The following is a 26,620-nucleotide window of genomic DNA, read 5'->3' as shown; positions in this document are numbered from 1 at the left end:
TAGAAACGATTTTACACTTGCCTACGTGCGCCGTAACCCATGAATCATTTTTAGTGCAAAACTATTGTAAAACTGACCTGGTTATACAACAGTATAACACACAACAGTTAAGATTTTACTCATGAACTAGATTTACTGTTGACAATCGTTACCCTGTCGCCCAAATTCCATTGACCGAAAGTTGCCGGAACTAGCCGATGTGATCCGGAAGTAGCCGATATGATCCGGAACTTGCCGATGTGATCCGAAGCGTCAGTCCTGTAGGACTGCTGGAGGCGGCCGCGGCGCCATGTTGAACCAAGTCATCCTACTCAGTGGAGAGATACTCGTTAAATAGCGGTTGTAAAATCAAGTCTTATTAATTCGAGCGGGGTACGTCTTCACGATCGCCCTGGCAAGCGGAGACGAACTGGATCCTCGGAAACCCCGAGCGGGGAGGGGGAGCAGCCCCCTACCTTCAGCAATGAAGATAAACCACAATAAGCGCTAGCTAGCTAACGTTAGCTTGCTGCTCGCTAAGCTAGCTGGGCTGTTAGCTAGCCGGCTAACGCTCCGTGCGGCTAACGCGTTCCCGCCGCCGGCACCTCGCTCGTCCCGGGCCTCAACTCGCTCGTCCCGGGCCTCAACTCGCTGGCTAACTAGATTTTTTTTATGTGCGTTATTTTTAAGCTACTAGTTATTAATAGTTATTTATTATTGTAAATATTTACCGTTTGATTTCTTGCAATGAGTTTGCCGCCGAAAGCGGTGCCGAAGTCAGCCGCTGCCGCTGGACCCGGAACCGGGCCGTCACCCTCGAACCAGCTGCGGGCTCCGCTGGCCACAGTGCCGCTGTCGGGGCCCCAGCAGCCGCCTCCGGTACCACAGACGCAGTATCCTTCCAGACCGGCCCGTGAACGTTTACATGTGTGAGGGGTTTGGTCGGGCTGTGTGCCCGTGTGCAGTAGCGGGAGGTGTGTGGTTGTTTTCGGCGAGACTTCACCTCACACGCCCGCGTTATTAAAGGTGGTGCGAGTTGTTTTGTCGTTTAATCCCGGCGCTGGTGAGGAGCTCGTTTGTCGGGACGGTTCGGGCAGCCCACACCGGGTGTTTCCCACTCTCGGTCGAGCTCGGAGGGCGGTGTGTGGTGGGTGGCTGGTCAACATGTTGAGGGCCGTGTTGTCTCTTCACATCCCCGGGTTCCCAGTCGCCTGCTGTCCGCGTCTTTGGCCGTTACAGTCTCACACTTGTAATATTTACACTACGGTGTAGTTTGTGGTAACGCAATTCTGTCTTTCCGTTTTTAATTTAAAAGTAACGTTGGCTTTCCCCAACTGGCTGTACCGCAGTGCTGAGGAGACTGGAGGGGCCAGTCGGGTGTTTGGGTCCCGTATTCGTGGTGTTGGCGGGCCGCTCCGGTGTTTTGGGCCCTGCTGTTGTAGTGCAGCTAACGCTGGAGCTTCTTGTGTTATAAGTGTTCATTTACAAGAGTCCGTTTGGTTTGTGACATTATTGTGTTTATCGCAACTTCATTGCTGTAATAGTTGTACTGGCTTAAGGATAATATTTAGTTCGTTTACCAAAACCAAGCACCTGTAAATATATGAAGGTGCCGATACACTTACGGAGTTCAGAGACTCTTAATCTGCTTTCACAATCTGCTGATGACTGTCATCTAATGTACGTGCACGTCTTCTATAATGAGGCATGAGGCAACACTGAGCAAATCAAAAATGTCCCCAAATGTTCTGCACAGCTCAGCTTCTTAAATAAGTAAATATTGATTCATTCAGACTTTATTATGTTTGTACTGGTATATTTCAGAAGTTTATTTTACAATATTAGACTATCCATACTTTGAGCACAGGTTCTGGTTTCTGTGTTATGTGGCAGCTGTGAAAAGTTAAGGAGAATGAGAGAATGTAGCCACTGGGATCATTTGAAGACCTCTTGTTGGCTTAAAGTGACTGTTAAATGTAAACAGCTTTTAAGAAGTTATAGTTAATACCCATATATATATATATATATATATATATATATATATATATATATATATATATATATATATATATATATAAATACCCTTTCCTCAGTCTGTCTTGCTTCTTGTCAGGGATTTTCCAGACTGATTTACTGGTAACATTTTCTTTCACTTTCTGTCTTCTTTATCTCGTGCAGTTTCCTTGCAAGTTTTGCCACGTAGCATCATACACACTGCGGAAAAGTGAAATTTTCTTGCACTGATGGTTTCTTTTGGCATTGAAAGGTGATGGCACTGTGTGTTCAGCCTCTGCATTGTTTTCTTAACAAAGGCTGTGCTGTTTAGCGTGCAGGCCTGAGATTCAGGGAGTGTTCTCATCATAAACTTTGGGAGCCTACTTCTGGAAGCTCTTCATCTTAAAAGCTGTTATCTGAAAATGGGTGGTCTCCTTTTTAAAGGGTGTTTAAATAGAAAAATTACCTTTTAGATATTTTGGTGATTACAGCAAGATTAGAACATTAAAGTATTTTTTTTATCACTGCCTATTGATTGGTGTTTATGGTAAGAGGCAATATTTCATTCTGCAGGCTAAATGTTGGGTATCAGTACACGTGTGTGAAACGGGGCCTCAGCCTTATTTCAAATGAGCCTCCAGAGCCCAGAGGAAAGCCCAATCCTTAGATGCAATGTCAGAAGTGAGACTAATGGAATTATTAATCAGACTCTAGCGCTAAAAATAGCTTAACCTGTGCACTCTGTGTAATTGTAGTTAGAGTGAAAAATAAGCGCGAGCAGGAAGCACTCTGGAGGTGAACCCCAGTCAGCCCACACTCTTCATCCACACTCTTCATCCTCGCCCTTCATTTTACGCCACGGCACCAAGGGACGGTTGACATCGGTGGCCGCCAGCTGTTGCGCTGATCCGTTTACAGTCAGTCCCTTCGTGTTCTCTGGGTGCAAGCTGAATCTGATGGAAGTGAGGCGGTGGAGGAAGGCTGACCCCACCCTCGTGACAATAGCCCTGTGTGTGAAGCTCCTGGCTGTCTGGCCTGGAGACGGGAGAGGCGTCTCCGTCTGTGCGGCCTCCAGAGCTCCTGTGCCGAACGTTCAGCCATCGCTGCTTCTCTTGACAAGTTCCACCATTCATCCAGCTGGCCTTTGGCAGGGGTCGTGATCCCACCACCGGTCCTTTCTCAGTCAGTGCCCTGATCCTGGGATTATTAATGGGATTATTTGGGAGACGCTGGTCTTGTTTTAGTGTACGGCACAGCGTGTTTTCGTGCGTAGACGACTGCAGCGAGCGCGTGGTGTCCGTCACGCAGTGCCTCCGAGAGCCGTGGTGAGACAGGAGTGCTTGATGCGTTAATGAGAGCGGGCATGTCTTGACAACATTGTGAATTCCAGTCCACTCTGCACACGGAGCAGCTTGGATCGCTGCTCCAACCCACTGGAGCTTCCCTCTCCTGACCCGGCGCTTTCTTACCCGGGGTGGGGGGGGGAATAACGGCAGAGGAACAGTTGGTGGAAAAAAACAAGCCTGTACAACAGATGTTTCCATTTTTGTAGGAGCTGTTGACTTAAGCTCATAATTTCTCCCTGATACCAAGTGCCCAAAGGGGGGGGGGGGGGGGTAAATCTTTCTTCATATGACATAACACCTCGTGTTTCAGCGACTCATTACAAACTCAAATGACTGATTGTCATGTTTTGATTTGCATATGTGCAGTGTGTGTTGCATGCTTGTTCCTGTCTACTCCCACCTTGTTGCCGTGTTTGGCCTTAAACGCTTGCGTCTCCAGAGTTTTCCTTAATGCGTTGCACCCCAGGATCCCCCGAGTGCAGCCCCCCCTGGACGAGCGAATCTTCCCTACGCAGCCCACCCTCGGTGCCGTCTACAGTGTGAGTCCTGTTCTTCGTGTGGATGTCATTTACACACACTCCGACTCTGTTATGGGTGCCCACGTTTTTGACCCTAGTTTCAGTGTGTGTTTTGTGGTGGGATTATATTGTTCTGTCCCCATCACACTTCTTTTTAGCCCAATAAAGAAATGCGCAAACTTTGCAATTTAAAGAGCTTCAGAAGCTTTTCGCCTCGTCCCCAAAATCCTCGTGTTCCTTGTTTAGTCAGTGGTCCATTTGAAGCAGGTCTCGGCCCGGGCCAGGTAGAGGAGAGAAGCAGGTGTGTTGTGTTGCAGCTCAGGGTCAGAGGGCAGGCACAGAGGGAGTGGGGGGGGGGGGGGGGGGGGCTGTTTCCCCCCTCCTCCTGTTTCTTAAGTTGTGGTTCCCTTGTGATCATCCACCTGGACCGTTGTCTTCTTATCCTTTCTTTCTCTCTCTCTGTCCCTCTTGCTATCACACACACTCTCTCTCCTCCTTTTTCCACCTCTCCCTGAACACAAACCCCATCCCACCCCCTTTCAGATAAGCTGCCCTAATCCTTGGTCAAACCAATGAAAGTGGGTCACTCTCCACCTGTGGGTGGAGTCTGGGTATGTGGGCTCCCCCTGAGATGCCGATGGTGCGGGCTGGGCCGGGCCCGGGTGCGCCGGAGAGGCTAGGCTCAAGTGTCTGGCGCTGACCCGGCCACCCGGCTGACCCGGCCACCCTAACCCTACACGTGGGGGGTAAAAGTCACGTGCAGAGGGAGCAGGAGGCAGTTAGTCGAGGACGCTCACCTGCACGTAGCGTCAGACTGGCCAAAGTTTAGGATTGAGCTTTTCATTCATTTATTAACACTGTCACACTCACTCACTCTCTCTCTCTCTCTCTCTCTCTCTCTCTCTCTCTCTCTCTCTCTCTCTCTCTCTCTCTCTCTCTCTCTCTCTCTCTCTCTCTCTCTCTCTCTGGTTACAGGTACAGAGACCTGCTGGGCCCCCTTACACGGCACACGAAATCAGCAAGGGACACCCCAGCCTAGCGGCCACGCCCCCAGGCCACGCCTCCTCCCCCGGCCTCTCTCAGGTATCAGTTTCCACAGTATCCACTGCGCATCTATATGGCCACCCTAAAAGCTGGGAGACAGGAGGAGGGGTGAGTGCCCTGAGACATCATATGTGTGTGTGTGTGTGTGTGTGCACGTGTGTGTGTGTCTCTGTGTATTCGTCTCTGTTGAACTGACTGTGTTTGCTCGTGTCGTGCTCCACTCTCTGAGGTCTTTCAGATGAGTTGTTGCCGTTCTGCTCCATCTCCAGAGGAATTAGGGATGCTCTCATGTTCGTGGCATTCGGTGTACATTATTCACAAGACACAAAGAGTCAAATGAAATGCGGCTGGCTAACGTAGTCGGGGCGAGCGCTAGCGTGCCTGCCAGCCCGTGCTGCGTGGAGTCTTTACTCTGCGCACACAGGAGCAGCAGGGGCCGAGCGTTCGTGCAGCTGTGGTCGTGTTCCGCCCGCCGTCTTCACGCTGGGAGTCCCTGATTCCTCCGTTTGAGAGCGGCCGTCGGTGCCGAGCGGTTTTGCGCAGTGTTCTGTGGCGTTGTTGTACGCTCCGTCTTTGAGCGGAAAGTACCGGTTAGCTCACTGTCTGCGGTTTTTACACAGTTTTTTTTTAAACACAGAAAACAGTGGAAAGTCAACCCAGATCAGCACCCTGTCCTGTAGGGTTAATAGTCTTCCATTCTAAAGGTCCATTGGCAACTTCCAGCAGTGCGTAACAACAATTAAGTCTATTGCCTTTTTAAAATGACTCTCCTGGTGTCTGCGGTACCCAAGTCAGAAGCAACATGAGACAAACGGGCTCCAGAATGTTCCAGAGAGCAGGTTCGTGTGCTTCCCGTCTGACGAGTCCCCAGTGGGCCGAGAGAGCAGCTTGCCCTTCTTTTAAACGGCTCATCACACTCGCATCGTCATCACGCTGATCAAAACGGTTATTTCATCAGCTGTGCTGACGTTAACGGCGACACTGACGTGTCTGTGTTGAGCTGGGGCGCGTTAAAAAATGTAAACTTGTGAAATCCACACGGTGGATTTGCCAGCACTGTGGAGCGTGAATGCGTTCAGGAGCTGGAACCTGGGCCACGTGTAGCGGTTCACCCCCCGCCCGGTTCCTCTCCGCCGCTCCCAACGGCTGCGTGTGTGTAAACTGTTGAATCGCTAACGTGCACCCACACAAGCTAAAACACACCGTGCCCAGCTGATGGTCCCTGAAATAGAAAGTCAGTCACAGTGACTCAGCAAAGCTCTCAGATTTCTGCTCTACGCCGCACCACACTGCTTCAGCCTGCTAATTATAGAGGCTCCAGTTAACATGTTTCAGGATCTAAAGCCTTAATCACCCTCAACATCCCGCACACACACACACACAAAATGTGAACAACCAGGACATCATCATGCAGCCCCCAGTTGTGAGAGGAGAGGTGTTGGCTGGACTCCCTCTCTCTGCTGCGCTCTCTGCCTCTGTAAACCAGACTGTCGCATGCAGTCTTCGAGCCAGCGCCCACTCGCGGCCGAGCCGGGGCTACGCCTAGCGCTCCCTCCCCCCCCAGCCGCGCCCCGCCCCTCGCAGGGTCCCGCAGGCAGCGCTCGGGCGATGGCAGATTTGCAGGAGTCAGCGGAGCGGAGCTGCAGCGAGTGGAACTCCCTCTCTCCATCAGCCACACTCAGCCCAGCCTCACGCGGGACAGGGCCCAACCTAGTCAGGGATCTCGCACACCTGCTTCTTCTTCTCCTCCACCTCTGGTTTTTTCTAACCATTTGGCTGTTCTCTTTGTTTTTGTCTTTTTTGTCCGTCTCCGTCTCCCTGCCTCCTGCAGGCTCCGTACGCAGCAGGCCAGAATGCCGGCACGACCTCTCTGGTATTCTCCCCGCCGACACAACCAATGAACGCCCAGCCTCAGAGTCGCCCGGTGAGTGCCCTCCCCCTTCTAGCCACGCCCACCCGTTAGCGTTTTCCCTGTTCCTTCGGTGTGTTGTGCTTCTGTTAGGCGGCTCGACCCGGGCACTGCCATTCAGAGACGATGCCGTAGTCTTCCTGTGCCGTTGCTGTGGGCTGCTGTGGTCGGTGCTGTTGTGGAGAAGGTGGAGGTGTGGTGTGGGTGGCTTTGTGCTCCAGCCCCACCGTGGCCGTCAGCAACCTGCCCACCAGCCTCTCGCAGCCTGTGATTTTATTTTGATTAGCTTTTTTGTTTGTTTATAGTATTTGTCGTCTCTCTTTCTCTCTCCCCTTCTCTCCCTCCCCCTCCCCCTCTTCCTCCCTGCCTCACCACCTCTGCCTCCCCCCCCCCCTCAGTTTGCCCCGGGGTCTCGTCCTGCCCACCACCAGGTAATGTCCTCCGTCGCACAGCAGCCCCTCCCTCTGTATGCCTTATGCTCTGGTGGGTGTGGGTGTGTGTGGGTGTGTGTGGGTGTGTGTGGGTGTGTGTAGGTGTGTGTGTGCGTGTGTGTGCGTGTGTGTGCGTGTGTGTGTGTGTGCACTACAATCTCGCCAAGCTTAATGCTCCAGCCACTGCACTGCCACACTACCCCCCCCCCCCCCCCCCCCCCCCCACACACACTCTCATTGATCACACAAGGAGATGGGTGGTTCCTGTATCCCAGCAGGATCCCAGCTGACCTGCACATGCACACTTAGATAAATGTTGTCTTAAGAGAGACGGTACTTAAGCCTAAATCTGAACTAGCACATGCACAGCAGCGTATCATAAAGCGTATTATCCCAACAGAAGGCCCATCGTACAGTTAGTGACTATAGTCCCTCATATCAGGTGCAGTGTGTCGACAGCCTCAAGAAGGGCTGTATGACCAAGCTACGCTCATTAGCTACACGCTGAAGTGTCCACTCGTGAGTGAAGGTCATTTATAGTGCCATCTGCCATCGCCTGTTAGAAGGTCAGCGATGTTCCTCAGCTGTTGATGTGAGATGTTCTATCAGTGGAAGGTGTGAGCAGTGATCCACGTTCCTTCAGTGCATGTCTGGACACTAAATTGCCAAAAGTGTTCACTCACCTACTTTGACTCACATGTGAGCTTAAGTGACGTCCCATTGCTAATCCACAGGGTTCAATATGACGTTTGTCCACCCTTTGCAGCTAGAACAGTTTCAACTCTTCTGGGAAGGCTGTCCACAAGGTTCAGGAGTGTGATTATGGGGATTTTTGACCATTCTTCCAGAAGCGCATTTGTGAGCTCACATACTGATGTTGGACGAGAAGGTCTGGCTCTCAGTCTCCGCCCTAATTCATCCCAAAGGTGTTCTATCAGGTTGAGGTCAGGTCCCTGTGCAGACCAGTCAGTTTAATCCACACCAGACTCTGCCATCCATGTCTTTATGGACCTTGTTTTGTACACTGGTGCACAGTCATGTTGGAAGAGGAAGGGGCCAGCTCCAAACTGTTCCTACAAATTTGGGAGAATGGAATTGTCCAAAATGTCTTGGCATGCTGAAGCATTCAGAGTTCCTTTCACTGGAACTAAGAGGCCAAGCCCAGCTCCTAAAAAACAACCCCACACCATAATCCCCCTCCACCAAATTTTACACTTGCCACAATGCAATCAGACAAGTACTGTTCTCCTGGCACCCGCCAAACCCAGACTCGTCCATCAGATTGCCAGATGGAGAAGCACGATTTGTCACCTCAGACAACGCACCTGCACTGTTCTTGTGTCCAGTGGCGGTGTGTTTTACATCACTGCATCTGACGCGTTGCGTTGTACTTGGTGATGTATGGCTTGGATGCAGCTGCTTGACCATGGAAACCCATTCCATGAAGCTCTCTGCACTGTTCTTGATCTAATCTGAAGGCTATATGAAGTTTGGATGTCTGTAGTGATTGCATAAAGTTGTTGACCTCTTCACACTATGCGCTTGAGTATCCGCTGACCTGCTCCATCAGTTTACGTGGCCTACCACGTCATGGCCGAGTTGCGTTCCCAAACACTTCCATTTTCTTATAATACAGCTGACAGTTGACTGTGGAATATTTAGGAGCGAGGATATTTCACGACTGGATTTGTTGCACAGGTAACATGCTGTCACAGTTCCATGCTGGAATTCACTGATCTCAGAGTGACTCATTATTTCACAAATGTTTGTAAAAACATTTTTATATTTTATACACCTGTCGCCATGGAAGTGATTGGAACACCTGATTCTGATAATTTGGATGAGTGAGCAAATACTTATATGTATATAGTGTATGTGCTTTCAGGATATACTGTGTGATTCACTGTCATTGTATTTAGGTGAGGTATGTTTTCAGTCTCAGTCAAGAGAAATGATGTAAGCAGTCCTAGTCTGCCCTTTGCCCTCTTGAAGTCTCACTTTGAGACTTCATAAAGGAAGTGACATGCTCGACTGGACGGGTTTGTTCTAAACAGCCGGGAGGTTTGGGGAACACTTGATTCTGCCTCTACCCCTCAGAAAGATGAGCTCATTCTTTCCTCCACAACACATTGTCAGCTTCCGTCATTAAAGAAGGAACTTTTCCTGAAAGTAGACCTGTTCAAATTGCAAACCCTTTTCATGCTTTATCCTCCATACTGCGTGTGTGTGAGTGAGCGTGTGTATGTATGTGCGTGTGAGTGTGAGCGTGTTAGTACATGCGTGTGTGTGAGTACATGTGTGTGTGTGTGTGTGTGTGTGTGTGTGTGTGTGTGTGTGTGTGTGTGTGTGTGTGTGCATACATACATGTGTGAGTGAGTGTATGTGTGTGTGAGTGCGTGCGTGTGTGTGTGTGTGTGTGCGTGCATGCATGCATGCGTGTCTTCAGTCTCTCTGTCCCTCCATACCAATTAGTGCTCTGTCCCATTAGCTTCTCTCTCTTTCCTGCTTCAATTTTCAAGGGAGGATTCAGACCCATTCAGGTAACTTTGCAGTCTTCAAGAGACGCATGGCATGAAGGTGCAGTAGCTCACTGGAGCCCTGCTCCCATCTCCTGCACGCAGGAGCCACTCCCCCTCTCCGCCCCTGCATGCTGGAGACACTCCCCCTCTCCGCCTCTGCACGCTGGAGCCACTCCCCCTCTCCGCCCCTGCACGCAGGAGCCACTCCCCCTCTCCTCCTCTGCTCGGTGGAGCCACTCACCATCCCCTCCCCTGCACGCTGTAGCCACACCCTCCCCTGCACGCTGTAGCCACACCCCCTCCCCTGCACGCTGTAGCCACACCCCCTCCCCTGCATGCTGGAGACACACCCCCTCCCCTCCCCAGTGTCTTCCCGTACAAAGAGTCATTTCTGCCTGTACATAACTGCTGGAGGGGGGAATTTATGCTCAGAAAACGTCAAGATGGCGACGGTCACAGACAGAATCACGTCTTAAGCGTTTCACTGTTTCTCAAGTGGCTCTTTCGGGCTGCCGTCTCTGATCGTAAAAACGTGATGAAAATCAAGTAACCATGTTTGCTGCCCTTGCCGTCTTTAGTATTGAGATTCTGTTGAGGGAATTCAGATACGAGTGCGTTTGCACTGGTTTCTGCTCAAAAGCAGAACCAGATTCACATCCAAGCCCTGAGCTCAGGGAGCAGGACCCCACACCAGAGGGCCCGTCTGGGTCCACAGTACCTGAGCTCAGGGAGCAGGACCCCACACCAGAGGGCCCGTCTGGGTCCACAGTACCTGAGCTCAGGGAGCAGGACCCCACACCAGAGGGCCCGTCTGGGTCCACAGTACCTGAGCTCAGGGAGCAGGACCCCACACCAGAGGGCCCGTCTGGGTCCACAGTACCTGAGCTCAGGGAGCAGGACCCCACACCAGAGGGCCCGTCTGGGTCCACAGTACCTGAGCTCAGGGAGCAGGACCCCACACCAGAGGGCCCGTCTGGGTCCACAGTACCTGAGCTCAGGGAGCAGGACCCCACACCAGAGGGCCCGTCTGGGTCCACAGTACCTGGCACTGCAGGTGTCTAGCTGTAGGTGACCCAGACCAGTTCACTCACTATCATCACATTTCATCAGCTGCCTATATAGTCTATAGGCACAAATTTGCACCCAAGATTAGCCATCTTTTACATCCCCTCTCCTGCAATAATGGCTAAATAGATGCATCCATCGTTTGTTTCGGTTGTTTTTTTCATGTCATTTTAATCACCCTTTTATTATTGCCATGCATGTGCACGTCTATCATCACAGGGCAAATCCCTCTTTATTATTATCTCTTCATTATCCTCAACATTCACTACAGGCCATTTGCTGTAGCGCCATAGGCTAAAGTCCTCACTCCTCGCTCCGAGCGTCTGAAACCACCGCTCTACCCTCCTCTCCCCTCCCAGTTTTTCCAGAGGCCTCCGATGCAGACGGCCCGGCCCGCCATTCCGAGCAACAGCCCCTCCCTCCGTCCTGCGTCCCAGACGCCAGCCGCCGCCGTCTACCCCTCCAGCCAGCCCATCATGATGCCCATGACACCCATGACCTTCCCCTCGCCTCAGACCGCCCAGTACTACATACCCCAGGTACCCGCCGCACAGACTAGCGCCTTTGCACATATGCACAGAACGTAGCAGAAGGGTTGAAAATCTTGTCTATAAACAGGTTGGCTGTGAATAATTACACTGCTCCCAAAATATGTAGGCACTGCACTATACCTGCTTATCTTGTTATAACCAGACGCAAGAAGCTCTGCTTTAGGTATATCGGTGTTAAAATGCACAAAACGATTTCTTTTTGGACAAATTAGCACTTTAGATATCTCTTTTAGGAATGCGATACAAGAATGGCTATGTCTGGCGCTCGGTCCTTGAGTTCTGCCGTCCTGTTTCGTTCTCAGTATCGCCACAGTGCCCCGTCCTACGTGGGACCTCCTCAGCAGTACTCAGTCCAGCCCTCCGCTCCTAACACCTTCTACCCTGGGCCCTCTCCTGCAGACTTCCCTGGGGCGTACGGTGAGTCTGGGCGGCTCCGTCTCCGTCCTGCTGCGGCGACTGCTTCTACCCCTGCTCTCTAACCTCAGCCAGGGCCTGTTTTTTTGTCCCTCTCAGCGGCGGGGCCTTCGTACTACACCGGCCAGACCATGTACACCCCATCGCCATCCATAATGGTGCCTACAGCACAGCAGCCTCCGCCCACCAAGAGGGAAAAGAAAACCGTGAGTGTCCCGCTGCGTCCGTCAGCGGTTTGATTGCCGATTGATTTAATCGATGCACGTGACTACTGGTTGCTTCTTCGCCTTTCAAGATCCGTATCCGAGACCCTAACCAGGGCGGCAAGGACATCACCGAGGAGATCATGTCGGGAGTGGGCGGTAGCCGGAACCCAACCCCCCCGGTGGGACGGCCCTCCTCCACCCCTACTCCTCCGCAGGTAAGCCGTCCGCTCACGCGAGCTGCTGCTTCACGTGAGACGCTGCTTCACGTGACACACTCTACAGACCAACGTCCCCCCTCCTAGCAAGGGCCGACTTTGTTTTTTGTCGTGTCATTCTACAACAGCAAAAGCTGACGGCATAGTGGGAGTTTGATGTTATTTATTTATTTTATTTTTTTTTGTGGTTTTCACTTCCTCCTCTCATGGTTTGGTCACGTGTACCTACGCTGCTGAGCCAGCTGATTGAGCCTTGGCGGAGTTTCCTTAAACGCCGTAGTCAACCAGCTGGCCACATGTCCATAGTGGCAACCATTATCTCCTTATCTCAAGCCATCTCGTAGCTCTGGCCTGACGTCACCCACACTACACTTGCCGGTAGATTAGTAAACCAGGCTTTAGTCGCTTAGTTACATTTACCGTCCCTGTGTACGTAAAGCCGTTGAGCCGCCTCCGCCTTATTTGATGTTCCAGTCGCTTGTGTGTATGTGGCTGTTCTGATGCGATTAACGAGCCTCTTCAGGTGTGTGTTCCGGCCTGCCTTACCTATTCTTTCATCTGCCTCCATCCTAGCTGTCCCTCTCAGCCGCTCACCTCCTCCTGATCTCCGCTCGTGTTCCCTCTACACAGACAGCACAGCGTAAAAGCCCCGTAAGAACAATTCAGCCATGACTTCTGAACCTCAGCTTCTCTGAGGAAAGGCCTCTCTGTAAAGGGAACACTCACTATTGCGTTCTTACTCTTACTTTGTGTCCTCTCTCCCTAAATGTTAACACTGTTCGTCTCTCCTCTCTTTCCCCGATTTCTCCTGCCCGTTTTGTTAACCCCACCACCACCACCACCCCCCCCATGCTTGGGTTTGCTGTCTCTGCTGTCTTCACCCGCACACATGTGGTGTCTCTGCTGTCTTCACCCCCCACACATGTGGTGTCTCTGCTGTCTTCACCCCCCCACACATGTGGTGTCTCTGCTGTTCACTCTCTCGTTTCCCCTCTTTCTCTCCCCACTTCTCTATTCCTGCTGCACTCTGCTCACACTACACCCTCATTGCCATATTCCCCTTCTGCATGTGTATGCAATCTTCCTCTCTCTCTCTCCCTCTCTCTCTCTCTCTCTCTCTCTCTCTCTCTCTCTCTCTCTCTCTCTCTCTCTCTCTCTCTCTTTCCCTCTCTCTCTCTCTCTCTTTCCCTCTCTCTCTCTCTCTCTCTCTCTCTCCCTCTCTCTCTCTCTTCCTCTCTTTTGCTAGTTTTTATGTCCACACCCTCATTATCCTCACATTTCTACCTCAAATCCCAGCAGCTGAACAGCCAGGTCGCTGAACACGGCATGTCATGTATAACGTGGACACCGCCCAGGTCCTTCCTGTCCCCGTCGACTTGAAACCAGGTCAGGCTCCCTGTCCCTTCTGAGCCTTCAGACACACACACACACACACACACACACACACACACACACACATCTGGTTTAGGGCTAGCCAGTACATGCATGACCTTCCTTATGCTTATGAATGTAGAATCAGGATATGCTGAAGTTTTTGTGGTTTCTCTGACTTTCCACTGATGGTTTTTTTCCTTTTTCCCTCTTTGCCGGGTCACCTTTCCAAATCCTCCTCTGTGATTGGCTGTAGATGACAAGCCAAAGCTTGAGTGTGCAATGCTGAAGTCTTCGTCGCCAGGGCTGCGGCCAGTCGAGTCTCCTGCGCAGAGGCGAGAGCCCGGCAGCCCTGCTCCTGCCCCTTCCCCGGCCCCTGCCCCTTCCCCGGCCCCTGCTCCTGCCCCCGTCTCTACACCTGCTCCGGCCCCTGCTCCTGCCCCTTCCCCGGCCCCTGCCCCTTCCCCGGCCCCTGCTCCTGCCCCCGTCTCTACACCTGCTCCTGCCCCCGTCTCTACAACCTGCTCCTGCCCCCGTCTCTACACCTGCTCCTGCCCCCGTCTCTACACCTGCTCCTGCCCCCGTCTCTACACCTGCTCCTGCCCCCGTCTCTACACCCTGCTCCTGCCCCCGTCTCCACACCTGACCCGGCACCCTCCCTGGCCCTGCCCCAGAAACATTTCCCCCTGAGAAATCCGATCTTCCTCCCTCCGGCCCAGAACAGGCCCCAGTGTAGCCTCCGCTCCAGCCCCTGTCCCCTCAAAGCCTCTGTCAGCTTCGGAGGAGCAGGGCTCCCAGCTCCTCCCCAGAACCTGAGCCAGCCGGCTCTCCTGAGCCAGAGAAGCTGGAGGCCCAGCAGGTCCCCTCAGACCCGCCCATATCTCCGACCCAGTCGGTCAAGGCCGTCAACGGGCTGGCCGAAACAAACGCCACCCCTCCCTGCCATGATCCGGGCTTCCAGCCCAGCGACACCCCCTGCCGCAGCCTTTCCCCGGCCCGCCACGGGCTAGCAGCCCGGAGCCCCGCCCCCGCCGGCCCGGCCCTGGAGCCCCACCCCCGCGGAGGCGAAGGCTACGGCGACCAGAGAAGCGGTGGCCTCGGGTCCGGCGACACCCTCGTTGCCTTCCTCTACTGCTGCTGATGTTGGTACTGTGCTCACGCCTCCTCCGGGCCTCACTCTCCCGGGCCAGGCCGCCCCAGACGCAGAGCCCGGCCCGGACAGCCTCCTCCGGACAAGAGCTGCAAGAGGCGGTGACGGATCCAGAAGTCTTGCTGGACGAGAAAGTGGAGCCCACCTTACAGTCCAACCTTAGGCAGAGCTCGAGTCAAGGTAAAATGTCGTATGCGTGACGTGCCATGATTGGACGGGAAAAAGACGATGTTCTACAGCTATGACTGTGACTAAGTGACGTGTTTTACAGCTATGACTAGTTTACCAAAGACCTGGAAGAAGCCAAAAGAGGACACACCTGTGGGGCAGGTGCAGTGTCCTGACATAGAGGTGAGCTTAGCTGCTCCAACCTTGTGTGTGTTTTATGTATTAGATTAAATATTAGACGAATGATGTATGCAAATATGTGTCATTTTTTAGTTAAAATTAGGCTCAGGGGTCTGTGTGTGTGTGTGTGTGTGTGTGTGTTGTGTGTGTGCGTGTGTGCGCGCGTATGTGTGTGTGTGTTAGGAGGTGCTGGCTGAGGAGGCTTCTGTGGAGCGCTCCAGCCCTCCTCTTCGGGCGGGGACAGACTGGCCTCTGTGGGGCTCCCACCAGAGGAGAATGGAGAGCAGGAGGCGGAGCCTCTGAGGAACGGACCAGAGCATACCACTGAGACGGAGAGCAGCGACGGTGTCCCCGCCCCCGTCCTAACAGAGCCCCGCCCCCAATGCAATACATAGTGAGGCCCCATGTTTAGGTCGCCTTCAGATTCTTCTCCCCTTATTACTCCATTACTTGTATGTCCAGTTGTTCACCGTGTTCCCTCGACCCGCAGCAGAGCCAGAGCTGAAGGACGGGAAGAGGCAGTATAATAGAACCTTTCTGTTGGGCTTCCAGTTCATGCCTGCCTGCGTGCAGAAGCCAGAAGGGCTTCCTCCATCTCTGATGTGGTCCTGGCCATCTCTGATGTGGGTCCTGGACAAGGTGAGCCTGCTAACACCCGTGGGCCTTAGGGGACCCGTTCAGCGGGAGGGGAGCTGACCCACTTTGGCTCTTCTCTTCCAGATTAACCAAAACAAGCTGCCCATGCGTCAGGTGGACCCACGCGTCATCTCCAGAGGCCCGGACTTCACCCCGGCCTTTGCAGAGTTGGGCAGGGCCATGCCGGAGGCAGGGGTGCCCCGGTGGGTCTCTCCGTCTTTGCCTTTTTCTTCTCCGGCTCTCCACAACAGAATGGAGTCGTGGGTTATGAGCGGGGACTTTTTGTGACGGTGTTGCCCACCCGTAGCGACGCGCTCCTGTGTGTTCCCGCAGCTGCTCGGCGTGGGCCCTAGACGGCCGCCGGCCCGTAAGATCATCACCAACGTGTCCGATGAACGACGAGGTGCAGCTGAAGAAGGCCGAGCATGCCTGGAAGCCTGGGCTGAAGAGGGAGAGTGTGGCAGAAGACCCCGACGCCCAGAGAACTCAGGTCAGCACCTTCTGATGTCTGATCACCACGTCTGATGAGACTTGATGTTTTTGAGGTCTGCTCAAGAACTCCTCCCTTTAAGACAACTGGTCATTTGTACTGTTTACATATGACAAAATGCATATAAGAAAAAAAAACAATTTTCAACATAGAAAAGAAAACATGCAGGTATACATATGTAGTTAAAATGGAGCTTGGGACCAGATCTTAGTGTTTGCTTTTCCCTGTGGTATTGATTTTGCTGTAGATAATTGATGTGATAATTGGTCAAAAAATTTGTCGTTTTGTATTTGATGCATGCAGATACCTTTTATCCCTTGAAATGCAAATCCATTAGTTTCTCCAGTGAGTAGTGGTAATGGTTTATTTATTTATTTAGTTTTAGCTGATGATGGCAGTGTTCTGGTTAATGCTGTGATAACTGACAGGTCTCCTAGAAGACCCTGCTGGAGATGAGGGCTCAGGGAAGGTTTAGAGTGTGATAAAAGGTTGACTGCTTCCTGCCAAAAATGTTTTGCACGTGCGCAGAGCGATATGGCATGCATTTTATCTATGGTGTGTGTTTTGTGTGAACAAATTTCAGAATTTTTAACTTCATCTGCCTGGTGTAGTGTACTCTGTGATCTCATGAAGTTTGTGGTTGAGTAAAAATTGTTCTTGCACAATTTAACAGAGAGAGAGAGAGTGACAGATCTTGCGTTGGATTGTCTGGTTGGTGGGATTAATATTAGTTTGTATATACAGTTGAACCCTGGAACTCGACCACCTAAGTACTCGACAAATTCGGAGTTCAACGCAAAATTTCGAGAACATTTTGTCTCGGAGCTCGAACAACACTTCGGAATCCGACCCGACTCGTGACTTTTGTAAACAAAATGCTGTTCGTGCTTCAGTCACATGCTGCTAGTTGCTGTTAAAAATTTTTTACTTGATGGTTAAGAACGGATTAATCTGTTATATCCGTTATTATTTCTTATGGGGAAAATTGATTCGGAATTCGAATGTATCTCTTCTCGACGCTCATTCCGGAACGAATTGGCGTTGAGTTCTGGGGTTCTACTGTATCTTAATAAGAGTTTATAAATATGTTGATAAAATCTAGGTCTAGTGTGTTCTCTTTGAATTTGGAGCACAAAAGATATTTAGTTGATTTGTATTGTTATTCCTGCTCGACTGGAAAGTTGAGACTGTGTAAAATGTGTTTGAGATGCGTGATGCCTTTATCAGTCCTGGACAGTAAAGTTTGGTGGTTTGTGTTTGAGGGAAGGTCAGGGTTGTTCCAAATGCCAGAGTGAATATTTGGTGAAAGTAAGCGGTTAGTAATCTGGATTTAACAGAGCGTTGGGATCGGTTGCAGTGTGCTTAATCAGCCGCCCGTTCTTCTTCAGGACCTTTTCCGGAAGGTGCGCAGTATCCTTAACAAACTGACGCCACAGATGTTTAACCAGCTGATGAAGCAGGTGACGGACCTCACCATCGACACGGAGGAACGTCTCAAGGGCGTCATCGACCTGGTTTTCGAGAAAGCCATCGATGAACCCAGCTTCTCTGTGGCCTATGGCAATATGTGTAGCTGCCTGGCTACGGTGAGTAACAGAGTTCCAAAGATTACTGTTCTATACAAAAACCAGTGGTAGAAGTGAGTTCAGATGGAGCCACTCTACACTGACCTGAACACTTAACACGGTGTCTTACAGCCTGGTGTTGATAATGCCGATGTGAGTGTAGTTTCCCCCCTTCGTTGTCTTTGCGGTGTAGTTAAAAGTGCCCATGGCAGACAAGCCCACCAGCACTGTGAATTTCCGAAAGCTCCTCTTGAACCGCTGTCAGAAGGAGTTTGAGAAGGACAAAGTGGACGACGACGTCTTCGAGAAGAAGCAGCGTGAGCTGGACGCGGCGTCCTCGGTAAGCGCCTGTCCTCGCAGCGGGGACGAGCCCGAGACGGGCAGCAGAGGCCCCGCCCACATTCAAAAGCCTACTTTTGTTTTCGGATTCTTTGTTGTTTTTAAATGTTTGTTTATTTACTATTCGTCACGCCCGGTTCAGGCCGGGGAGCGGGAGCGGCTGCAGGAGGAGCTGGAGGAGGGGGAGGGACAAGGCTCGCAGGAGGTCCATAGGCAACATCAAGTTCATCGGGGGAGCTCTTCAAGCTGCGCATGCTGACCGAGGCCATCATGCACGACTGCGTGGTGAAGCTCCTGATGAACCACGACGAGGAGAGCCTGGAGTGTCTGTGTCGCCTCCTCACCACCATCGGCAAAGACCTGGACTTCGAGAAGGCCAAGGTACGCTAGTCACGCACGCTGGCCGCCCGGTCCGACGCTGTTCGGTCATCGATCGTTATCCTCAACGGTCAGGGCTACGCACCGGTCTCTTTCCTAGAGTACGGCTGGTGGACGCCTGCGTGGACGACGGCCGTGTTCGCCGCTTCCGCTGTGTTTTTCACCGCAGGTGCCTTGAGCGTTGAAGCTGGCCAGAGAGGCAGCTGCATTATTGATCGTCCATTTTGTCACCAGTAGGAGCAGCAAACTGAGATATTGACAGTTTAGTCACCAACAATCAGTTTGCGATTAATTTTCCTGCTCTTTTATGGTCCTGTTTTATTTATTTTATTTTATTTTCCTTGAATGCTTTTAAGCAAAAAATAACCTGTTTATATTCTGTTGAAAAAATAGTCTTTTTCTATTGCATGCGTGTTGCCTGCCCTCTGAGGTGTGACGGCATGGCCAGCTAATTAGGGTGAGCTTTGCACAAAAAAATGCACCCAAACATACAACCCTAGCTCTTACTCATTCACCGTGCAACTAGCACGCTGTGCTGATATCACTGTGTTATTAGTCCTGCAGTGATGTTAATAGTGTCCACGTTATTCAGTCAAGCCGATGTGCTGCGGTTAGATTAGCTCTGCTCCTAATACGGCGAAATAAAAGGGTTGTTTTCAGGACTGGTCTGCTGCTAGAAGGGCCTCTGGCCCAGGCTGGGGGGTGTGGTGTTCGGTGAGACTCCTCCTCTCTCTCCGCCCCCTGCTGCTGGACCTTCCCCCTGTGCCATGCGGCTAAACGCAACGGGTGGCGTGCATGGCAGCGGGGTTCGTCTGAGACATCCGAACGTCTCGCGCCGATGAGAAGACCTGAGACGAGTTTCTTTCTCTTTCTCTCCCTTAAGCCGCGGATGGATCAATACTTTAACCAGATGGAAAAGATTGTGAAGGAGAGGAAGACGTCCTCCACGCATCCGGTTTATGCTCCAGGACGTCATCGACCTGCGGCTGGTCAGTCGTGTTCCTGTCTGTCTTTGTGCGACGTGTGTTTCCCACTCCGTGTGTTACGGGTGTGACGCGTGTTGCGGGTGTGACGTGTGTTACGGGACTGATGTGCGTGCTTCAACCTTCCAGCATAACTGGGTGTCGCGGAGAGCCGACCAGGGGCCCAAAACCATCGAGCAGATCCACAAAGACGCCAAAATCGAGGAGCAAGAGGAGCAGAGGAAGGTTCACCAGCAGCTGCTGTCCAAGGACAACAAGAGGAGAGCTGTCCCAGAGATGGTAGATGCGTCATCGTTCCTCCTTACTGCCTGTCCTAGTTGCCCCCGTCTGTGTGTGTGTGTGTGTGTGTGTGTGTGTGGTGTGTGTGTGTGTGTATATGTGTGTATATGTGTGTATATGTGTGTATATGTGTGTGTGTGTGTGTATATGTGTGTATATGTGTTAGATATGTGTGTGTGTGTTGTATATGTGTGTATATGTGTGTATATGTGTGTATATGTGTGTGTGTGTGTGTGTGTGTGTGTGTGTGGTGTGTGTGTACACTGTATACTCAAAGCTCATGCCTGATTTCCCTCTGGTCCCTCCTCGTACAGTAGTGCAGAGAGAAGAGATCTGGAACACTGTGCCTGTGCCCAAGAACAACAGGACAATAGACCCCGGCAAAATCCCCAAAATCTCCAAGGTAGAACGTTTCATTTCACGTCATGGTGTCTTTGAAGACATATCTACTGTCAGGGACTAAACTGGCTTTTTAATAATGGAGAAAAATGAACTTTTCTTGGCATTTGATAATTAACATCATTTGCCACTGGACTTATGTGCTCACGTTTTTTATCCATAGCCAACGATAGACGATAAGATCCAGCTTGGCCCGCGAGCTCAGATCAGCTGGATGAAGGGCAGCAGTGGAGGAGCTGGGGCCAGGGCCAGTGAATCAGGTCAGGCTGGGGCCCGGGTGGGGTTGCAGGTGGGGTTGCAGGGGCCCGGGTGGGGTTGCAGGGGCCCGGGTGGGGTTGCAGGGGCCCGGGTGGGGTTGCAGGGGCCCGGGTGGGGTTGCAGGGGCCCGGGTGGGGTTGCTGGGGCCCGGGTGGGGTTGCTGGGGCCCGGGTGGGGTTGCAGGGGCCCGGGTGGGGTTGCAGGGGCCCGGGTGGGGTTGCAGGGGCCCGGGTGGGGTTGCAGGGGCCCGGGTGGGGTTGCTGGGGCCCGGGTGGGGTTGCAGGGGCCCGGGTGGGGTTGCAGGGGCCCGGGTGGGGTTGCAGGGGCCCGGGTGGGGTTGCAGGGGCCCGGGTGGGGTTGCAGGGGCCCGGGTGGGGTTGCCCCCTTACTGTGACTAAAGTCTTGGATTGTGATGCGACTCTCTCACTCCCGCAGACGTCCTGCGTCCTGGCGCCAACAGCCTGGAACCGCTACTCCGCCCTGCAGCCCTCGGGCCCCGGCGGCCGCCCCCACGCCCACGGCCGGCCCAGACTTTGACTCCAAGCGAGGCCTGAACAGGTACCGCCCCCGGCAGGGTCCCGCCTTAGTGGGCCTCTTTTGAAGTGTGTGTTCGTCTGATTGTAAAGTGTGTGCGTCCACGTGTGTGTCGCAGCCCGCGGAAGCTCAGGACGAGAGCGCAACGATAAGCCACTGAGTTCGGGTCCCTCGCGGGCGGGGCCTCCCTCGGTGGGCGGGGGCCAATAAAGAGCCCTCTGAGGAGGAGGTGCATAAGGACACGCATGTCCCACACACGCCACATAAGGACACGCATGTCCCACACACGCCAAAACTGCTGCCCAGCACAGCCAGCAGGAGCAAACTGGAGCGCAGCCAATCCAGGGAATCTGGTGAGCTGAACACACACACACACACACACACACACACACACACACACCAACTTTGTGTAGCTGAATGATTTGGAAACGCATACCAGATGGTTCAAAGAGTACTGGTTGTGTCATCGTGTGAGTAGTGATGACCTGATCTGTAGTGTTCCCTGGAGCGGGCTACGGCCTTTGGATCAGACGTGGCTCGGTTCTTCGCTCCTGAGTCAGCAGTGTAACTGCAGCTTCCGCCTGCTGTCTCCTCATTGCTGTGCTCTCTCTCCCGTGTGGCAGTAACACTTGAAGCAGCGTCAGGCCCTGCTACGGACAAGCCGGCGCTCTCGGAGGAGGAGATGGAAAAGCGCTCCAAGTCCATCATCGATGAGTTTTTGCACATTAGCGATTATAAGGTCTGGCTCGCCGTCTAACCCTCACGTGGCCTCCAGCAGCCGAGCGGCGTCACGTTGGGTGACGTTCTTCCGTTGTGGTGTGCGTGTGTGTGTGTGTGTGTGTGCAGGAGGCCATGCAGTGTGTGTCGAGCTGGAGCAGCCCTCTGTGCTTCACGTGTTTGTGCGGGTGGGCGTGGAGTCCACGCTGGAGAGGAGCCAGATCACACGCGACCACATGGGCCAGCTGCTCTCACAGCTGCTGCAGGCTGGATGCCTCTCCAAACCTCAGTTCTTTAAAGGGTGAGCTTCCTGCTCCACTGCAGCTCCAGAGTGGAGCTTCTTAAGTGGACTCGTGTTAATTAACCATCATTATTCGAAGTGGCGTGAGAGAAATCTCGTTCAACCTGTGCTCAAGCATGCTTTTTGAGAACCGTCGGCTTAATTTAGAATAGCAGTACAACACAAAGGATTTCCTGACAGAACTTGCTTCTCTCTCTCTCTCTCTCTCTCTCTCTCTCTCTCTCTCCTCCTCTCTCTCTCTCCTCTCTCTCTCTCTCTCTCTCTCTCTCTCTCTCTCTCTCTCTCTCTCTCTCCTCTCTCTCTCTCTCTCTCTCTCTCTCTCTCTCTCTCTCTCTCTCTCTCTCTCTCTCTCTCTCTCCAGGTTTTCAGAACCCTTGAGTTAGCAGATGATATGGCCATTGACATTCCCCATATATGGCTGTACTTAGCGGAGCTGGTTTGTCCTGTGCTCCGAGAAGGAGGAATCTCTATGAGAGAATTATTTAGGTACGACCTTTGCTTGAATCTCATCACTGTTGCAACCTTGTTGACCACTTAGCAGTAATTTTTGCATGTGTTTCGCATGATGACATCAGTGTTTTCTTCTTCTTGGTCTTGCAGTGAATTTAGTAAACCATTACTCCCTGTGGGAAGAGCTGGGATATTATTTTCTGAAATATTGCACCTTCTATGCAAACATATGGTAAGCTAAAACAATCTCAGTCTATGGGTTATTGTAGCTTCGTTTCGTTACATGTCCGGTCCTGTTTCGTCAGGTGTTGTCAGGCTGTTTCTGTAGAACGTGCAGTCAGCAGTCGTGTTGCCTGAGAATAAAATGGTTTGTGCTGTGGGTTTCCCTGTGCTGTAGAGCCATAGGAAAGTGGGGGCCTTATGGAGGGACTCTGGGCTAAGCTGGGCCGATTTCCTCCAGGACGGGGAGGATGTGCTCAGCTTCGTGGGCGAGCAGGTGTGCTCTCGGCCACGCTCTGTCAGATCTGGACGTCACTCTGTAGCTTTACAGGAAACACATACACACACACCCTCATGACGTCACCCCGTAGCTTTACAGGAAACACACACACACACACACACCCCCCTCACGTTTCCAGCAATTTGCACATAAACCGGTTTTTGCACGTTCGCCACACCTTTATGTGCCTTTTGCGATTTCAAAGGGTTTTATTGAAGGAGATCTCAGCACCTGCCTTTTGTGTTTAATCCCCCCACCAGAAACTAGAGTTCACGATGTCCGACGGCTCGAGCGCTGCGGTCTCTAAGAGAGCGCTCTCGCCCGAGGAGCTGGGCAAGCAGCTGGAGAAGCTTCTCCTGGAAGACGTGGCGAGCGACGAACAAATCTTCGACTGGGTGGAGGTACGCCACCACCACCGCCCTCTCTGGCAGCCTGTGCTCACACGGCCTTACTACTAATTTGGCGTTTTTTTCCCCGGCAGGCGAACCTAGATGAATCCGAAATGAGTTCGGCTCCCTTCCTCAGAGCTCTGATGACGGCCGTGTGCGGAGCAGCCGTGAGAAGTACGTTTGTGAGCCTGTTCTGCGTGTGAGAGCATTGTGTGTTCACTCACACATACATCGTTGCTTTAGGCAATCAAAATGTATTTACAATTGTGTGTGCTGTTTTGTTTTTGGTTTGTTTTTTACATTGTGTATGTGTGTGTGTGTGTGTGTGTGTGTGTGTGTGTGTGTGTTGTGTGTGTGTGTGTGTGTGTGTGTGTGTGTGTGTGTGTGTGTGTGTGTGTGTTGTGTGTGTGTGCGCGCGTGTGGCTGCAGCGGAGATCTCCTCCTGCAAAGTGGACACGGCTGTTATTCAGAAGCGGTTGCCTGTATTACACAAGTACCTTAACTCGGACACAGAGAGACAGTTGCAAGCACTTTATGCACTTCAAGCATTGATAGTAAAACTGGACCAGCCTCCCAGTAAGTACAACTCCCCCCCACCTCTCTTCTTGCTGTCTAACGCCGCTGATCCCTCACTCTCCTCACTCTCCTCACTCTCCTCACTCTCCTCACTCTCTTCACTCTCTTCACTCTCCCCACTCTCCCCACTCTCCTCACTCTCCTCACTCTCCTCACTCTCCTCACTCTCTTCACTCTCCTCACTCTCCTCACTCTCCTCACTCTCCTCACTCTCTTCACTCTCCCCACTCTCCCCACTCTCCCCACTCTCCCCACTCTCCTCACTCTCCTCACTCTCCTCACTCTCTTCACTCTCTTCACTCTCTTCACTCTCCCCACTCTCCCCACTCTCCCCACTCTCCTCACTCTCCTCACTCTCCTCACTCTCCTCACTCTCCTCACTCTCCCCACTCTCCTCACTCTCTTCACTCTCTTCACTCTCCTCACTCTCTTCACTCTCCTCACTCTCCACTCTCTTTACTCTCCACTCTCTTTACTCTCCTCACTCTCTTTACTCTCCTCACTCTCTTTACTCTCCTTACTCTCCTCACTCTCTTTACTCTCCTCACTCTCCTCACTCTCCTCACTCTCTTCACTCTCTTCACTCTCTTCACTCTCTTCACTCTCCTCACTCTCCTCACTCTCCTCACTCTCTTCACTCTCCTCACTCTCCTCACTCTCTTCACTCTCTTCACTCTCCTCACTCTCTTTACTCTCCTCACTCTCTTTACTCTCCTCACTCTCTTTACTCTCCTCACTCTCTTTACTCTCCTCACTCTTTACTCTCCTCACTCTCTTTACTCTCCTCACTCTCTTCACTACGTCCCTCACTGTGATCCCCAGACTTGCTCCGAATGTTCTTTGACTGCTTGTACGATGAGGACGTGATCTCCGAGGACGCCTTCTACAAGTGGGAGTCCAGCAAGGACCCGGCCGAGCAGCAGGGCAAGGGCGTGGCCCTCAAGTCCGTGACGGCCTTCTTCACCTGGCTGCGTGAGGCAGAGGAGGAGTCCGAGGACAATTGACGAGAGGGAAAATGGACGCGTTTGCCAACGTGTGCTTAAAGACAATAGTCGCTGCAACAATAACTGCATCTTTCTAAAAACAAAAGCTAATAAAACCCTGGAGAGCGGGAGCTACGACAGGAGAGGCGTGCCCGTCACCGAGGGCCAGCCACAGGGTGACTTCAGATTGCTGGAGCACTAAAACGAATACATGTATTATTTATAGTAATATTTCAGTTAAGTTTTTAATTTTTTTTAAGAAAAAGACTTTAATAATACAGTTATGTGCTACAAAGAAACAAAAGTTCAGACTCTAATTTATGTTTTGTTTGTTTTTTTTGTTTGTTTTTTCCTTTTTTTAAGAACTGCAAACAAAACTATATTTAACATTTGCAGATGGTCAAAACCAGAGGAATTGGAGAGTATAGAAATGATATTAATATAATGGTAAAACGTTAGAGACTTCCTGGCTTTCAGATTGTTCGGTTTGGGACAATAACTTTTGATTGGGATATCGACTCAGTCAGGGTTCTAAGGAGGATTGACGTAGTTTACGTCAGATGTTTAAGGTTATTATTTCAATAACCAATAACCTTTCCCTCTGCTTTAGCTTGCTCTATGTGGAAACATATAATCCGACAGAACTATGCATTCAGGAGACTGCTGAGATTACAGTCAAAACACGAACCTTGAATGGAACTGAAATGAGCAATTGGCAACTAGTACAAAACACTAAAGAGATGTTGCTGAACCTGAAGTGCTTGTAATTCTTCATACTGATAGAGCAAATTTAAAGCTTGTAAATAAATTAAAAACAACAATACATAAACACAACCAATGTTGATGTCATATTTCTATACATGAACACAAACCGTGGTGTGTTATTTTTATACATTTCCCTGCCGGAAACTAGATCTGGACTACATTAGGAAGTTTGTCTGGATGAATTGGGGGTCCAAATCCTTATTGTTGTCCTCACAGAAACATGAAACATCATCAGTCCTTCCTCCTGCTTGGGCAAGACAAGCCCAGTCAACTTGAAGTTAGGTAGGTGTAGGTGTGTGTGTGTGTGTGTGTGTGTGTGTGTGTGTGTGTGTGTGTGTGTGTGTGTGATTTTTGAGCTGATCAGATTTCATGAACTTTATACAATTGGCTTTGAGGTAATGATCAAATACAGTGGTTTTGTCAATAGGGACCATATTAACAGGCGGATACCTACTTCTAACCAACCGATTTTCTGATCAAGCTGAAATTGTGTATACTGCTTCAGTGTCAAGCTGATGGAAGGATTCACTGCTGTAATTTAAGACTGAGTAATTCTTGTGAAACCTGACATGAGTATTCAGTCATACACTCTTAAGTCTCCCATTTTTTTTTGTTGAGATTTTGACCAAATGGGGCACTGTAACATGACCAGGTAGAGCAGAAATATGAGTCAGTCCCATTGTGGTCAAATTCTAGATGAGAAATGCAGCTTATGCAATACTGTGTGACTATTCCACAAATTAGTGTTTCATACCTGTTCCTAAACCTGGTTTTTTGAAGTCTAAATTGGTTGGTCAAATGTAATTTTCAAATAAGTCAACAACCTTACATTTGAGCCAGTACTCTCGTAAATAATGTAAAAACCAATGCAGAGCTTCTTGTAAATTATCAAAAATATGGTCATTTGTTTATAGTCAATCACCAAAAGCATGGCTCTCATTAGTTGGCTTACACTTGGCCATGGTGTTTGATTATTGCCAAACTTCAGTGGTGTGTGTGAGCACACTGAATTACAGTA

At 51.3% G+C, this 26,620-nt stretch overlaps 1 protein-coding gene across 1 annotated transcript; it reads left to right on the top strand.

Moving 5' to 3' along the window:
* Positions 1–264: 264 nt before the first annotated feature.
* On the top strand, positions 265–25,671 carry eif4g3b (eukaryotic translation initiation factor 4 gamma, 3b). Its single transcript, XM_076991944.1, is given in 50 exon segments — positions 265–872; positions 3,760–3,859; positions 4,814–4,990; positions 6,714–6,806; positions 7,190–7,222; positions 9,742–9,762; positions 11,166–11,345; positions 11,660–11,774; positions 11,871–11,977; positions 12,067–12,192; positions 13,439–13,466; positions 13,469–13,513; positions 13,516–13,578; positions 13,820–13,941; positions 14,026–14,250; positions 14,339–14,467; positions 14,574–14,756; positions 14,758–14,893; positions 14,985–15,064; positions 15,245–15,304; positions 15,307–15,434; positions 15,523–15,700; positions 15,782–15,875; positions 15,878–15,900; positions 16,031–16,087; positions 16,089–16,187; positions 17,576–17,773; positions 17,946–18,092; positions 18,234–18,272; positions 18,274–18,321; positions 18,323–18,472; positions 19,353–19,415; positions 19,417–19,458; positions 19,582–19,725; positions 19,728–19,731; positions 20,046–20,134; positions 20,294–20,439; positions 20,824–20,946; positions 21,042–21,117; positions 21,119–21,275; positions 21,546–21,661; positions 21,769–21,784; positions 21,787–21,940; positions 22,310–22,426; positions 22,541–22,622; positions 22,788–22,886; positions 23,150–23,290; positions 23,371–23,452; positions 23,708–23,854; positions 24,677–25,671. Coding segments are annotated over 50 exon segments (5,310 nt in total). The 5' UTR covers positions 265–726; the 3' UTR covers positions 24,859–25,671.
* Positions 25,672–26,620: the final 949 nt, after the last annotated feature.

The sequence above is a fragment of the Brachyhypopomus gauderio genome, unplaced genomic scaffold (assembly GCF_052324685.1).
Source record: "Brachyhypopomus gauderio isolate BG-103 unplaced genomic scaffold, BGAUD_0.2 sc88, whole genome shotgun sequence".
Classification (NCBI taxonomy): domain Eukaryota; kingdom Metazoa; phylum Chordata; class Actinopteri; order Gymnotiformes; family Hypopomidae; genus Brachyhypopomus; species Brachyhypopomus gauderio.
Note: the sequence above shows the minus strand (reverse complement) of the source record. Positions and strands in the feature narration are given on the sequence as shown.